This window comes from Terrapene carolina, unplaced genomic scaffold (genome assembly GCF_002925995.2).
Source record: "Terrapene carolina triunguis isolate 2854851 unplaced genomic scaffold, T_m_triunguis-2.0 Scaffold93, whole genome shotgun sequence".
Taxonomy (NCBI): Eukaryota; Metazoa; Chordata; order Testudines; family Emydidae; genus Terrapene; species Terrapene triunguis.
The window spans coordinates 30,374,664-30,389,725 of record NW_020664444.1 but is presented as its reverse complement, the minus strand read 5'-3'; the positions used below and the strand labels follow the sequence as shown (position 1 = coordinate 30,389,725).

Here is a 15,062-nt window from a genome sequence, read left to right as displayed (position 1 = left end):
CGGCAGCGCTGCGGGCCGCATGCTGCGCCCCCCCGCTCCTCCGGCCGCGCCCGCCGCCTCCCCATGGCTGCCGGCCGTGCTGCAGGCGCCCCACCTCGCTCCTCCGGCCGCTTTTGGAAAGGCGGGGGAAGCGGCTGCTTCCCCTGCACCCCGCTAGCTACGCTACTGTCTGGGAACCCTGAAGTCCTGGACTGGGGAAGGAACTAGTAGGAAGTGTCCCTGCTCGGTGGAAAGGGACAGAGGATGTCATGCTGTGATGGATGCAGAGGGAGAGGGTAACTAGCACCCGACATCCCAGCAGCTGAAAGAGGGAGACAGCAGAGAGGAGACCCTCGAGAGAATGACCCCCACAGATGGCGGGCGCGAGGGACGTACACATCTCCCAGCAGAGAGAGAAGAATGAGCGCCCCGCTACACGCCAAGCTGCAGTCTTCAGTCCAGGAGGAAGCACCTGAGCTGGGCCAGGGCCCTTTATTTACCGCGAAGGTGTTAACACCACATCCCAGACATCCTCTCTGCCCTTGGCCAGCTTCGCAGGATCATCAGAACTGCTGCTCTAAGCTGGGGGCTGCGTGGCACCATGTGACACAGGCCAGGAATACCTGTCAGCTGCCTGTGCTTCCCTCCCTCTGCAGGCCCCTGGCAGCAGGGATTGATGTGACCAAAGTGAGAACAGAGCCATGGTTCATGTTCACAGAGCACAGCAATGGTGTTAGATCCTGGCTGGGCACCAGGTGACAGCACCAGCTGGAACTCCAGCAGTGCGGGTTTCCCCACCACAGCCCCCCCATCAGCATCCCTCTGCAAAGCCCAGGGAGAGGGGGAGCAGTCCGCCAGGGCAGTTAAACCCAGCGCTCACCTACAACCATGAGGTTGAATTCAAAGCCTGTTTTCATGGTCTTGATCCTCATCTGATCCAGCACCGCCTCGATGCCCACGTAGCCAAAGAGCTCCAGCCCCACATTGGCTGGGTTAGTGTCGCGGGGCGTCTCCTCGGGCGCTGGCTGGACTGGCTGCCCCTCCATGCTGATACACCCTGGCTCCAGGCTACTCCCTGGTAGGGGAAGGAGATTCCTGAGTTAGATACTTGGCGGCTTCACCAAGTGATAAAAACGAAAACAAACAAATGTGCTGAGGTTAGAAATCATCTGAAAATCATTAGAGCCAACCCCCGCGCCCAAAAATCAATGAGTTAATAAGAATTCTAGAGCAGTGCTTCTTCCTCAGGGGCACACGTATCTCTGGGGGTAGGCAGAAGTTTTCTGGGGGGGGACTCAACTCATCTAGATCAGTGTTTCTCAACCTGAGGGGGGTCATAGGATGGGTTTAGGGGGGTGGCAAGTGCAGGGCTGGCATTACGGGGTGGCATGCAGGGCAATTGTTCGGGCCCCACACCACGAGGGGCCCCACGAAGCTAAGTCACATGCTTTAGCCCTGGGCTTGGGCTTCAGGGCTACAGTAGTCTGGAAAGGTTGAGAACCACTGTTCTAGAGCATGCTCAGCTGCAAACATATTTCAGTTCCCTAAATAAAGAAAGCCATCAGGCTTCCAGACTGGACGGGGAGCTCAAAGTCACAGCCATTCTCCTGGCCTGGGTTGTGAAATTCACCCTGGTCTAGCACCACTGGAGAAGGGAATTCCATGGGCACTTCTCTTGATAAGCTCATGACCTGGACCCCTCTGCGGCTTTGCAGCTAGTTTCCCCGTCTGTCCTCCAGGAGCTGTACAGCTGCCCCCCATCTACCATGCTTCCAAGAGTGAAGGAGAGGATGGCAGAGCAGGGGGGCTGTGCTGCACCATCTGGGATCCTACAGTACAGCAAAGAGTCCCCTGACGAGAAGGCCGAAGCTGCAGAAGGCTTCCAGGAGATACCCACCCTGAAGGGAGTACAGGTCTGACCGCAGCCTGTGTGTTTGCTCTGTCAGTCTCCCGCCTGCTCGGAATCCACCTGAGCTCAGCCCGAGCCAGAGAAACAGGAAGGGCAGCGGTGTCTGGCAGGATCCTCCTAGTTCCATGCACCGTGCCCTGCCACTGGCACGCTAGAACGAATGGGGCATCGCAAAGCGCCCTGTAAGTGCAGAGGGTCAGAGACTGCCCCGGTTCAGGCCTTGCTCCAGCTCGCAGCTCAGGAGTCTGAAAACATTCATTTTGCAAAAATCGCTGAGGAAGTGAAACTCCCATTTACTCTTTCTGCAGGGCCTGGCTAGTTGGAGACAGTCTCTGGGGGCCAGCATGTATTTACATATCTGGAGCTAAAGGCAGGGAGTTAGTAGGTAAATCTAGAGGTTGGGGTCTGAGGCTTGGGGTTAGAAGAACTGCGTCAAATCACGAGGCTCTGCTTCTGTCACCACCCCCACAAAGGGGCCCAAAATACGCCCTGCCATAAACTCTTTCCGTTGTGCAGGGCTCCTGCATTAGATGGGAGAACCTCGATCATTCTCCCCACTATGACTTACTAGGGCTGTGCTCAGTCTAGTTCCAACGATCCCACCACAGGCTGCATCCCAAAGCGCTGGACGGCACACGATTGTTCCAACATGCGGGCAGTGCTGGAATTTGGCATGATTATCCTGATAGGACTCCACAGTATGTGCAAGCAGCCTGGCCCACTGAGTGCAGCAGCAGTTACAGGGTGGGCGGGAGATGCTCAAGGGTGGATTCTCCAGGGGATGCAAAAGCCACAGGAACCCACTTTGCAACTCGGCGATAATGGGGTGTCAGCAGTGTAATCTGATTGGCTACTGCGAGGGGAGCAGACTGGGTTAACAGGTGGAAGGGGGCTGGTGGAAGCCCGGGAGAATCCCAGGACGGATTGCCCTGGCAGCGACATGGCAGACTGGTATTCTCACCTGGGCCTTTCCATTGCTACTGGGTAGCAAGCACAACCTGACTCATTTATTACATGCGTTATGGTAGCACATAGGGGCTGCCAACCAAGATTGGAGCCCTGCTGCGCTAGGTGCTGTACAAACCCAAGGAGGTCAGGGTCTGAATGAGTTCGCCCTGCCAGGGCGCATGGCCAGCTGGTCACACAGCCACAGCTGGGGGTTCGCAGATTAAGCATTCCAGTCACATTAAGGAGAATGGAAGTGCCATGGTAACACACAAAGGGGGAGGGCGAATGTCCCGGACACTATCATCAAGTCCAAGCGGAAACAGAGGCGTAGGCAGCATCTAGTTCCTCTGGGGCCAGAGGACGGACTAGCGAGCACACCTCCTGCACTCTGCCCCAATCTCAGACCCCTCTGGTTCTGAGACCAGCAGAAGGGCTGTGATGGTTGTTGGCAGGACCAATAAAGGTTTCCCATCAATGGCACACAGGAATGCACCTGTAACCTTTACAACGTGTCACCACTGGATTCAGGAGGAGCTTATATTACTTGTATTACAGAAGTACCGAGACGCCTCCAATACACTCGCATTGTGCTAGGTGCTGTGTCTGACTACCAAAGGCACTAATATGCCCCCCTCACCATAGTATCTGAGTCCTCACAATCTTTACTGTATTACCCTGTGAGTAGGGCACTACTATTATCCCAACTCGACAGATGGGGAAACTGAGTCACAGAGGGGCCAAGGGACTTGATTGAGCTCACACAAAATTGAATCCCAGTCTGCCAACTGCTGGGCTAGCACCCTAACCCCGGGCCCATCCTCCCCTTCCCCACTTCGTACACTCAAAGAGACAGGCCCTGCTTTCGCTGAATTAGAAGACACCCCCAGCTTTAATTTATACCCAGGATGCCAGGCCATAGCAAGTGAACACTTGATTCTACAAACACTGGCCTTCTATCCACAATGATGCATAGGTCAGATACAGAATAGGGAGAGAGAGTAGCAGCCATTGCACAAATGTGGCACCACCACTGACCACACAGCGAAGGGATCATGCCACAGGACAGCGGTGGCCCCAGTTACTTTGCACAGTTTTTGCTGTTTGCTGCAGCAGAGGGGAAAGGGACAGGGTTGACTGAGCAGCGTTTGCAGTTTTACTCCTGAGCCTTCGCACTGTTATCCAGTTGTAGCGTGGGATCTGGCTCCCTCCCAGACGATGGGTTGTACACATTGGGAGAAAGAGGGGATGTGGACAGAGAAGCGCCTCTTTCCAGCTGCCCTGGCAACCTCTCAGACACAGCCAAGGCTGGGACAATGGCTCAGAGTTCATCAACACATGCTTCTTGAATAGTGACAAGCTCGCAAGATCTGTCTAGGAGTTTGGGGCATGCCCAGGAGCTTGCAAGCTTAGCCCAGGCACTCTGGTGCAGGAGTCAGGAGAGATTTCACACTGAGGCAGGGTCAGGATTTTTTAAATGGCTTGGTTCAGGCTCAGATGCAAATGCTGCATGAAAAGCTGCTTGCACTGGATTTCAGAGTCAGACTGACACCAGATGGCTGGCATGTGGGGAAGGGAAACATATGCATAAGAGTCACCAAACTTCTAAGACGTTGGGCATGGAGCATTGGGAGCTCCCTGGAGCAGGCTAAATTAACAGCTCTGAACCTGTCCACAACCTTCAGAAAAGGTGCAGCATGGGCAAAAGCAGCGCATGCTTCCTCCCCATCTCATCGATGGGCCTCAACTCTGGGCCAGTCAGTCCCTGTGCCAACAAGGGCCACTTAACCCATCATCATGGGTGGCACTTTGTGCTGGGAACACACCTGCCAGAGAATTAAGACCTTTGAATACCCAGCCTACATTCTGGGTGCCTACCACAAGTCAAACCACACAATACAAAATGCTGGCCAGACATATGCAGCCATGAAGCCCCTCCAAACCTCAGCCCACGCCTTCCCAAAACAAAAATGGGCTTGACTGCGTGCCTGGGATTTAGAGCCCTTGCTCTGGCAGATCGAAGGAGCGGATTCCAAACCCGAGGACACCTCTTGGACAACACCCTGTTGGTAGCTCCCTCCTTTATACTGGCAGTGTTCAAGCACCACAGCAGATCTCAGCTGTAGCAGTACATGATGGCATGTTTTCCAGGTCCTAGACCATATAGCACTTCCTAGGTTAAACCCAATGCCTTGAATTCCGCCTGGAAGCCAGTGCACATCCCAGAGCACTGATTTATTAAAGTACGGAGCAGGCTGCAGAATTCTGCACTAACTTCAGGTTCTGGATGGTCTTGGGGTGCAGCCCCATGCAGAGCACTTACAGCAGTCTAGCCTCAAGGTGACAAGGATGTGGATACTAGTGGCAAGGACCCTGCTTCAGAGACAAGAGGTCACATTCACTTAGCCAGGTGCAGAGTTAAATACCAGAACTCTTGGCCAAAGGCACATCCAGGCGTGGCCCAGGATCTAACACTGCGTGAAACTCAGGCACCTGTTTGACAGACACGGTCCCTCACTCAGGCCAACCTTCTCTTCTCTGGACTGCGTCACAGCCGGTAAGCCTTCATCAAAGGCCTGGCCTACAGAAGGGTTGCTCTGGTTTAACTACAAGGCGCTACTTTCAATGGGTACATCATTGTGTGTGGACACTCATGTTAGTCTACACCTGGTTTACGTTGGGTTAGCTTGCACCTGTATGTTTAACTAACTCAGTTTATCATCACAACTTTAGTTTAAGTCAGAACAATTTCTGTATTTAGAGAAGCTCTAAGCCCCAAGCTCATCTAGCCATTGGGCATTTCATTCTTCTGCTCTGCTCAGGTCAGAGGTGAGAGATGCAGAGCTAGGAGTCATCAGCAATCTGAGGCCTGTTCATTAACTCTCCCAGCAGCCTCACATACACATGGAGCAGAAGCAGTGACAACATTGGTCACCGGAATCCCTCACAAGAGAACCCCATGGGCAGAGGAATGACTTCCCACTGCTATTCTGAAAGGTAATGATGGATCCTCTCCCCCAGGTCTGCAAGTACATCAGCAAAAACCTCATTGTCAATGGCATCAAAGGCTGACAACAAGTCTGAGAGAACTGGCACAGACAACTTATCTTCCTCCATCGCTAAGAGGAGATCAATGAATTCAACTGATTCAGTTCCTGTCCCATACCTTGATTAACTGAGGCCAGCAAGTCTGAGATATCAAGAAGCCACCAGAGTTGCCCCAACGCACACACTTGCTCGATTGCCTTGTTTAAACATAGGAGATGTGCCATCGGTCACCGGTATGCCCCAACCTCAAAACTAAGAGACCAAGGATGGTCCATGCCGGAGGGTAGTGTCCATGCCTCTTCCAACATGCGCTCCCAATTCAAAACCAGACCCAACACATGGCCAGTCTTTCAAGGGAGCTGACAGCCACTCAAAGCAGTCCGATTGCTGTCCTGGCAGTCACGGAAATCTGAACCATGCCCGAATTGTCATCAACCTGGACATTACAATCATCAAGCACTGTTAGCCCTCGGCTATTTCTTTGCTACGGTAATAGCCAGCCAGAGACTACAGCCCCAATGAGGTGCCTGCAGGGTCATCTTGGTTATGCACACAAAGACGGGGCCTCATCCTTTATCGAATCAAGGATGGCGTTAACTGTACTAGCCAGCAACTCAGCATTCAACAGCCCGAACAGCAAACCAGAGCCTTGCTCGCCAGCACCTTGCACTCCTGGGAATTGATACCCCAAAGGAATTTGAGTCCAAACTCTTTCCTTTGATTTACACCTCTTGCACTGACAAGTGTGATGGTTTCCTCCTGCCTCCCCTCCCCTGCACACCACAGGGGTGAGGGCACAACCCATCACACCAACTATTCCCTTGGGTCCTCCATATGCCAGCGCACAGCAGCCTTGTTCAGCCTTCTCCGCTGCCCAAAGGTGCTCACTGGGGGGTGGCAGCTAGGGGCCTGAATAAGAACCCCCTAACAATGTCCATCATAAGAAGCCACCAGTCCCACAACTGTCCTGCCCAACATTCTCCATGCAGACCAGTGCCCAGCACGGCCCCGCACTCACCATCATGGATAAGAAGCAGAAATAACTAAATAATCCATCCATCCCAACCCGCACCCAGGCAACCTGCTGGTCTCTCACCCCCATGAGTGCCCAGCTCCACTTCTGGGGGTCTCATGCTAGCCCCAGCGGCCACTCACCCAAAACTCTGATCTCAGCCAAACAGTCCTGTTAGAGGGGCTACCCAAAGGGCTGCTGAGTTTTGGGTTAAAGACAATAAGGACCAGGCCAGCCCACAATGCCTGGTGGCTCCATAGTCCTAGTATGGCAGACCAGCACAGGTCATCAATCCAGGTGAGAATTCCAGCCCAGGGTCTGGGTTTCTTGCTCTACCTAAACATGTTGCCCCCTGTCCTCATCTTAACACCCATACACCAAAATTCCAAGTACCCATCTCAGTGCATAGTCTCCAGGGGCAGGCTAGATTACTAGGATGCCAGGTGGCTGTGGGGAGACTACAGGATGCTCCATTCACCTGCTCGCACCTGCAGATCAGGCCGGCCTTGTTCTGCCTCCCCCCCGCCCTCCTCCATGGATCTTCAGGCAGTAGAAGGACAGATGGGCATTCATAGCAATAAGGACCGAGCTGTGGAGCCATCTTAAATGAGCATCTCCAAAGGGAGAGAGGCCAATGTCCCAGGCCCTGGGGGAGGCTGGCAACCACACTGCAGCAGGAGTGGGCAGACACGTTCCCTGCACCCTGACACCAATCACGGGATTCAGAGACCTGACAGCCCCGAGAGGCCACTGGGGACACCAGATGGCAGGCAGCATGGGGCTAAGAAGAGCAGCGCCCCTGCTAGGCTGCTCTACGGTTCCAAGGCCTGCTGGGGGAGCATCCCCAGCTGTGTAATCAGCTACCTGTGCACAATGCACGCCCCACATAGGCACCTGTCTGGGCATGCACACAGGGGCACAGAGATTTCCACAACATAACCCCCTCTACAAGCTGGGCTTCAGCACCCCCTCCTCCCCGCACCGGACCTGTCTCCCAGCTGTGACTCCAAGGGTAGCAGCATGCGGGAGATCACGGCTCCAGGGCTATTCAAGGGCTGGCCGTTAGACCCCATCACCCTATGGAGCAGGGTTGTCCGTCACCCGCAGCAGGGATGGGCCCAGGACCCTGGCCCTGCCTGCTTGGAGGCAGAGACAAAGGGGCTGGTGAGCAGCGCGGAGAGAAGATTCAGCATCTTTCCTCCTCCCTGAGCTCTTTGTCTACCACCTCCATAGTTCCCCCCCCCAACATTTCCATTGTCTGAATCCTACCTCGTCTGTGAGGTGCAGAGATCCCCAGCCCAGAGCTACAAGGCAGCCAGCACAGGGCGCTCTCCACTCCCCAACTCCATGGGCAGCACGGAGCATGGACAGTCCCTCTCCTGCAGGTTTGGGAGTGCAGCGGGGCTCCCAATCTGGTCTGTGTCAGTGCACAGAACAGTCCCCTCCCCTCTGCCAGCTCCCCCACAGGGATCAAGGCTGTCACACATGACCCGCATGGTAATAATCCTCCCCGCCCCCTCCCCCGGGATTCCCTCCTTCAGCAACAAACCCATTCAAGAAGTTTGCCCAACTGCCCGGGCATGCTCAGTGTACAGAGCCAGCCTGGCTGGGAGCAGCAGCGCAGCTGGGCTTAGAGAAGAGCTGACCAGTACTGTTGGTCACAGCCACTCCAGCGAGGGCCCACTCCTGGCACGGCTGCTCACAGGGAGGCATGCCAGTTCTGTCCATGCAATGCACAAGTTTCCAGCCACCCCCTTCCTCCCGAGGAGGAATCCAGTCTCGGTGGCCTCCAATGCTCTCTGATCCAGGATGTCGACAGGTGAGCTTTGGACTAGAAAACAGCCCCTGTGCTGCCCTGTAGTTTTGGTGCCACAACAAAGAAGAACATGGACCACGTCTGGCTAGGGTGACCAGATGTCCCGATTTTGGGGTCTTTTTCTTATATAGACTCCTATTACCCTCCACCCCCTGTCCCGGTTTTTCACATTTGCTGTCTGGTCACCCTATGTCAGGCTCCTACTGCGGACCTCAGACTGCAGCGCACTTCGACGGCCGACTAGCTGAGGCTCAGCTCCCCACCTGCTTCGGATGCTTTGGATCAAGGGTCCCGCGTGGGGCCACTGAGGAAAATCAGAGTCCTGCTCTGCCCCTTCCCTGCTGCATCAGCTCCCCCTGCACCAGCCCAAGTTCCCTGATCCCTTTTAATAAGGGCGCACGACTCTGGCGGCTCATTGTTAGCATCCCCGGAACAGCTGTCAGCCAGCAGCACTTCTCCCACCCCCAAACACCCAGCAAGCTGCCTTTATCCCAGCCTCCCCCCGTGCTGGTAGGGCTGGTGGTGGCATGGGGGAGGGGAGCACGTGCCCAGGAGCTGATGTTAAGGACCTCTATCTGCAGTTGGTTCCAACAGCATGAACCTGCTGTGTAACCAACCACTCCCCAATCCCAGCCACATCCCGGAAATACAGGGTATGAGCAGGACATGCTATAGGGATTCGGCTGCAGGAGGCAAGCCTGATGAGGACACGCCAGCAAAGTGACAGTGTGAAAGAGGTAAGAACAAGGAAACCACACTTGCCAGAGAGTCCCCCAGCCCCGCCGGCGAGCAGCACACAGCAGGGCTGGCTTGGCTGCGGGAACTTGGAGAATCAAAGGCTGAGCTGCTCTCTAGTGACTTGAGGAAACAGGAAACCCCAGCAAGTGCCACCTTCACCCCAAAGTGGCATGTGTTTGACCCGTCACCGCTGGTCCTCCACCACCCCGACGAGCTACAGACAGTTCTAGAATGCCCCTTGCCCTTTTGCTCTGCCAATGGCTGCCACGTTTCACTGGAGTGAATGCAACGTTAGGACATACCTGCTTCATCCAGGAGCACACTGCACCTGAGTGTGCGGAGTATGCTAGGACAGATCGCTTGGTGGGTGTACCTGGCAGCACAGCAGGCAAACTGCACCTGGGTGCACTGTGTCCCCCAGCTGCATGGCAGGCTCATTGCATCTGGACATTGCATGTGCCAGGAAGTACCATGCCAGGTAAGATGCACTGCACCTGTGCAGACCCAGTAAGGCACAACTGGCCGCATGAGCCCAGTGGAGAGCAGATGGGTCTGGGTAGAGGAGAGGAGAATGAAGGGCACAGGTTCACCGCTACGTAGCAGCAGGCCTGAATTACCTATACAGTCCCATAGGGATCTCAGACCACACGGCAATCACACTGTACACGCCAGCCAGGGCTGCAGGAAGCGAGCGGCAACCCGCAGTCAACAGGTCTCTTCGCTGACTGGGCTTCATGCCTCAGAGCCTTCTTGGCTGGGGTAGCCTAGACCAAATTTTCAGCTTGCCACCGCACGAGGGAGAAATGCCACAAACAGAGATTGGCCAAACCCCCAGAGCCCTGCAGAGGCCTCAGGGGGGAGCCCAATGCAGTTCATCATAAGTCCAGTTTCAGATGGTCCACAACCGCCTCCACCCTGCCCCCCCCCCCGAGGCAGTGGGGTTAGAAAGAGGACGAGGACAGTTACCTCCTAGGCAGAGCAGGGCAGTCTCTCCAGCCCCCTGTGCACGCGTGGGCTGCTCCAGGGGCAGAGCCGTCCGCTTCTCGTGCCTGTGACGCTCAGGCCAGAGTGGGTGCTGGCAAAACCGATGCTGCGCTTCCTGCTTTGTGGTTTCGGCTTCCTATCAAGAGTGCTGAGCTGTACTGAGCTCGTTGCCATGGGAACGAGAGTCTAGGGTGGAGGGGAACGTCACTGGCACCAGGAGGGGTTTCAAGGTGGTCTGGCGAACGGTGGAAGCGGCAGGGCAGCGAGGGGTGCAAGGATAGGGCCAGGCAAGGCAGGACAAGAGACCAGCACCAAGCCTGCGTCCGACCAAGGTGCTTCCGAGATCATCCCACCAGGAGCCTCTTCTCCAGCCCGAAGAGCCTGACTTGGAGCTTGGCACGCTGACGTGCCATGGCAGCTGCGTTTGAAAACAGGCTGCTGAGCTCTTCAGGATCAGCTCCCGGGGGAAGATGGCGCACCCTGCAGAAGGAAAGTCCTCTCCTAGGCGGACACTAGGCCTCTCCCAGCTGCTCTGTCAGACTTCTGAGGCCCTTTCCTTCCCACCACAGCAGCAGGGAGAGCCCGGGTTTGGTCTCTGCGCAGGAAGCTTTCTGCAGAATGTGTTTATAGCCTGACATTTGCCTGGCTGGGCTTGGACTCGGTGACTTTTTCAGCCAACGATAACCACTAACCCCTCCCACCCACCCAGAAACCCTGCAGTTGCAACCCACACTATCCTGCCTCTGAACCTCTAAACCGCAGCTCACCCCACTTTGGCCCCTGCCACACATCTTCGTGAGCAGCAGTGAAGGGAGGGAGCGTGCGGAAGGGCCTTATGGGAGGGGCAAGGAAAGAAAAGAGCAAGGAAAAGGTTTAAAGAAAGAGAGGCAGTGCTGGGGATGAGGGTGGGAGCTGGCGAGCGAATGACAGGCAAGTTCAGCCACCCGCTGGCGTCTCCTGGCATGGAAGGCGCAACAGAGGAACGGGCTGCATTCCTGCCATTGTGCCATGGGTGCTGAGAGACCCGGCCATGAGGAGGGGAATTCCACTCCTCCAAGGGCCTGTTTGCTCAGGGCTCCCAGTTCTCCACTTTCTCACAGCCCCAAGCAAACATTACAGCCCCGGAACACAAAGCAGAGCACTTCAGATAGGGCATCATGCTGATGGGATTTACTCTAGGCTGAGGGTGCTTGCCCAATCTCCCAGTCCTCACCCGCAGCCTCCTGTAGATTCAGGTGCTTTTTCCCCCATGAGACTCTTGGAAAAGCAGTAAGAGCAGCGGTACAGTGCAAGACACTGGTCTCTGACTGGATACAGGGACAGCCATGTATGCAGTACGACAGCAAACAAGCTAGAGGTGGCAGGCTGTAGAGCACAGCCAGTGGGTAGCCTCAGCGTGTGTGCACGGAGTAGTGTTGTGCAAGAAGTTGCATCTTTGCACTGCCGGAGGCTGTGTCACTGTTCACACAATGACCAGGAACAGGAGGGAGGGAAGGGGATTTTGCACCAACACGTGCAAAGACACAAACGTTCCCGTATTTCGATGCAGACAAGTGTAATTTCTAATGCTGACGTTCAAAGATGAAGCCAAGGCAATGGTTGAGTGGGGGAAAATGTCCCACCGTCGCTCAGAGAAAGGGGGGTTTCCCTCAGAATTAGGACTGGGTTACTGACAATCTGGCCATTTTCACAAACTGGAAGCCAAATGGAATGCTGTTGTGAATATTTCACACACATCCATGTGCACGCAGGATACATCCAGCAAGCCTGTGCCCTCTGTCTTCTTGATAGGATAAGGTGGCCTTTCCAGGAAGTGTTGAAACATCCTAGTGCCTTCTGGAAGTAACTGCTACCAGCTGTGACAACACCGAAGGAGACCGGGACTGTCTAACCCACACTCCCTACCCACTCCATCAATACAGAAACCATCACGTGCAGCAGCCAGCGTCAACCACCCCAGGAGCCAGATGGGGAAGGAATGAGGGCAGAGGAGTAGTGACCCTGTTGGTACAAGGGTGATGGAACCTGGAAGGAACACCAAGGGGAGTCTTTATACTAGGGCTGTCGATTAATCGCAGTTAACTCTCGCGATTAACTCAAAAAATTAATCACAATTAATCGCAGTTTTAATTGCATTGTTAAACAAGAGACTACCGATTGAAATTTATTAAATATTTTGGATGTTTTTCTACATTTTCATATATATCTTGTATGCTGTGGTGTAATTGAAATCGATGTGTATATTTTGATTACAAATATTTGCACTGTAAAAATGATAAACAGAAGAAATAGTATTTTTCAATTCACCTCATACAAGTACTGTAGTGCAATCTTTGTCCTGAAAGTGTAACTTACAAATGTAGGTTTTTTTTGTTACATAACTGCACTCAAAAACAAAACAATATAAAACTTAAGAGGCTACAAGTCCACTCAGTCCTACTTCTTGTTCAGCCAATTGCTAAGACAAATAAGTTTGTTTACATTTACAGGAGATAATGCTGCCTGCTTCTTATTTATAATGTCACCAGAAAGTGAGAACAGGCATTTCCATGGCACTTTTGTAGCTGGCATTGCAAGGTATTTACATGCCAGATATGCTAAACATTCATATGCCCCTTTATGCTTTGGCCACCATTCCAGAGGACATGCTTCCATGCTGACGACGCTTGTTAAAAAAAATGCGTTAATTTAATTTCTGACTGAACTCCTTGGGGGAGAATTGTATGTCTCCGGCTCTGCCATATATTTCATGTTATAGCAGTCTCGGATGATGACCCAGCACATGTTCATTTTAAGAACACTTTCACTGCAGATTTCACAAAACGCAAAGAAGGTACCAATGTGAGATTTCTAAAAGTAGCTACAGCATTCAACCCAAGATTTAAGAATCTGAAGTGCCTTCCAAAATCTGAGAGGGATGAGGTGTGGAGCATGCTTTCAGAAGTCTTAAAAGAGCAACACCGATGCGGAAACTACAGAACCCGAACCACCAAAAAAGAAAATCAACCTTTTGCTGGTAGCATCTGACTCAGGTAATGAAAATGAACATGCGTCTGTCCACAGTGCTTTGGATGGTTTTCGAGCAGAACCTGTCATCAACATGGACACATGTCCTCTGGAATGGTGGCTGAAGCATGCGCATCTGTCACGTAAATATCTTGCGACGCCGGCTACAACAGTGCCATAAGAACACCTGTTCTCACTTTCAGGTGACATTGTAAATAAGAAGCGGGCAGCATTATCTCCTGCAAATGTAAACAAACTTGTTTGTCTGAGCGATTGGCTGAACAAGAAGTAGGACTAAGTGGACTTGCAGGCTCTAAAATTTTACATTGTTTTATTTTTGAATGCAGTATTTTTGTACCTAATCCTATATTTGGAAGTTCAACTTTCATGATAAAGAGATTGCACTACAGTACTTGTATTAGGTGAATTGAAAAATACTATTTCTTTTGTCTTTTTACAGTGCAAACACTTGTAATCAAAAATAAATATAAAGTGAGCACTGTACACTTTGTATTCTGAGTTGTAATTGAAATCAATATATTTAAAAATGTAGAAAACTCTCAAAAATATTTACATAAATGGTATTCTATTATTGTTTAACGGTGCGATTAATCGCAATAAATTTTTTAAATCACGCGATTAATCGTGGTTAATTTTTTTTAATCACTTGACAGCCCTACTTCCCTGATTTCCCACCTACTCCACTGCCCAGCATCACCGCACATATTTCCGAGTCCTGGGATGGACTAAATGGTCACAAGGAGAGAGAGTCAGGGAGGGGGGTGACGAGAGAGAAGGGCAGAGAAATCAGAGGTGGGGAAAAGACTGGGAGAGGGCAAAGGATAGGGGAGGATGATGAAGAGGGAAAGACACTGAGCCCAACCACTCCCACTAGCTCATGCCCATGGAGCAGCTCACCCAAGGAGCTCACAGATTGCAGCGCCTGTGCAGGCTGCAACACCCTTTGCCCCCAACAGCCGATCGTTGCTGGCAACAAAACAACCCAGCCCCAGACTCTACAGGTGTCGGCAATGGGTGGGGGGAGGAAGAATCCAGGCAAAGAACAGATCCCAGTCTCGCCTAGAGCACGAGGAGGAGGGGATGGCGGAGCTAAAGGTCACAGATCCTTAATGAATGCACTACCCTCAGTAAGGGGCTTAATTAGCCCCTTTGGTCTGCTGGGGTCCTGGGTGCGGGACACAACTCCTCTGCTGCAGTGGGTCAGCAGGGAGACACCCCAACCCACCAGCAGGGGAGGGCAGCTCGCTCCTCTGGGCTGTGACCTTAGAGGAGGTGGGCGTGGGGATGGGCAAGCCCCCACCCTTTGCTCAGTCCCAAAGGCGGTTAATCACTGACACTGCTCAAATGGAGTATTGGGGCGAGGCCGGTGCCAGCAGCTGAATGGGAACCCCTGCAGGGCCCCATGGGGAGGGGACCGGTGGTCTCTGGGGCTCCCCTCGTCCAGCCTGGGGAGGGGCAACTCATCTCTAATCCCCTGAGAACCCCTCTTAGTCACATCAGGGCAGATTATCCTTCAGCGTGCCCCTCTATCCTTCCTGGGGGGAATTGTCTCTCTGCCCGTCTGTCCCCCCAAGCCCCTCTGCCCCCAGCTGGGAGGGATGCCC

At 53.4% G+C, this 15,062-nt stretch overlaps 1 protein-coding gene across 2 annotated transcripts in view; it reads right to left on the bottom strand.

Annotated features, from left to right (window-relative positions):
* The window catches only part of SEPTIN12 (septin 12), a 50,367-nt gene that overhangs the window by 21,409 nt on the left and 13,896 nt on the right, over positions 1-15,062 (bottom strand). The window contains exons 1-2 of one of the 2 annotated variants that reach the window (XM_024213409.1): positions 10,414-10,493; positions 860-1,054 (exon numbers count right to left, since the gene is read on the bottom strand). The exons of the other annotated variant lie outside the window; for it this stretch is intronic. Of the exons in view, the coding sequence (XP_024069177.1) occupies positions 860-1,025 (166 nt within the window). The 5' untranslated portion in view covers positions 1,026-1,054; positions 10,414-10,493. Of the gene's footprint in view, positions 1-859; positions 1,055-10,413; positions 10,494-15,062 lie in introns of those variants that run through there. 2 annotated transcript variants of the gene reach the window in all.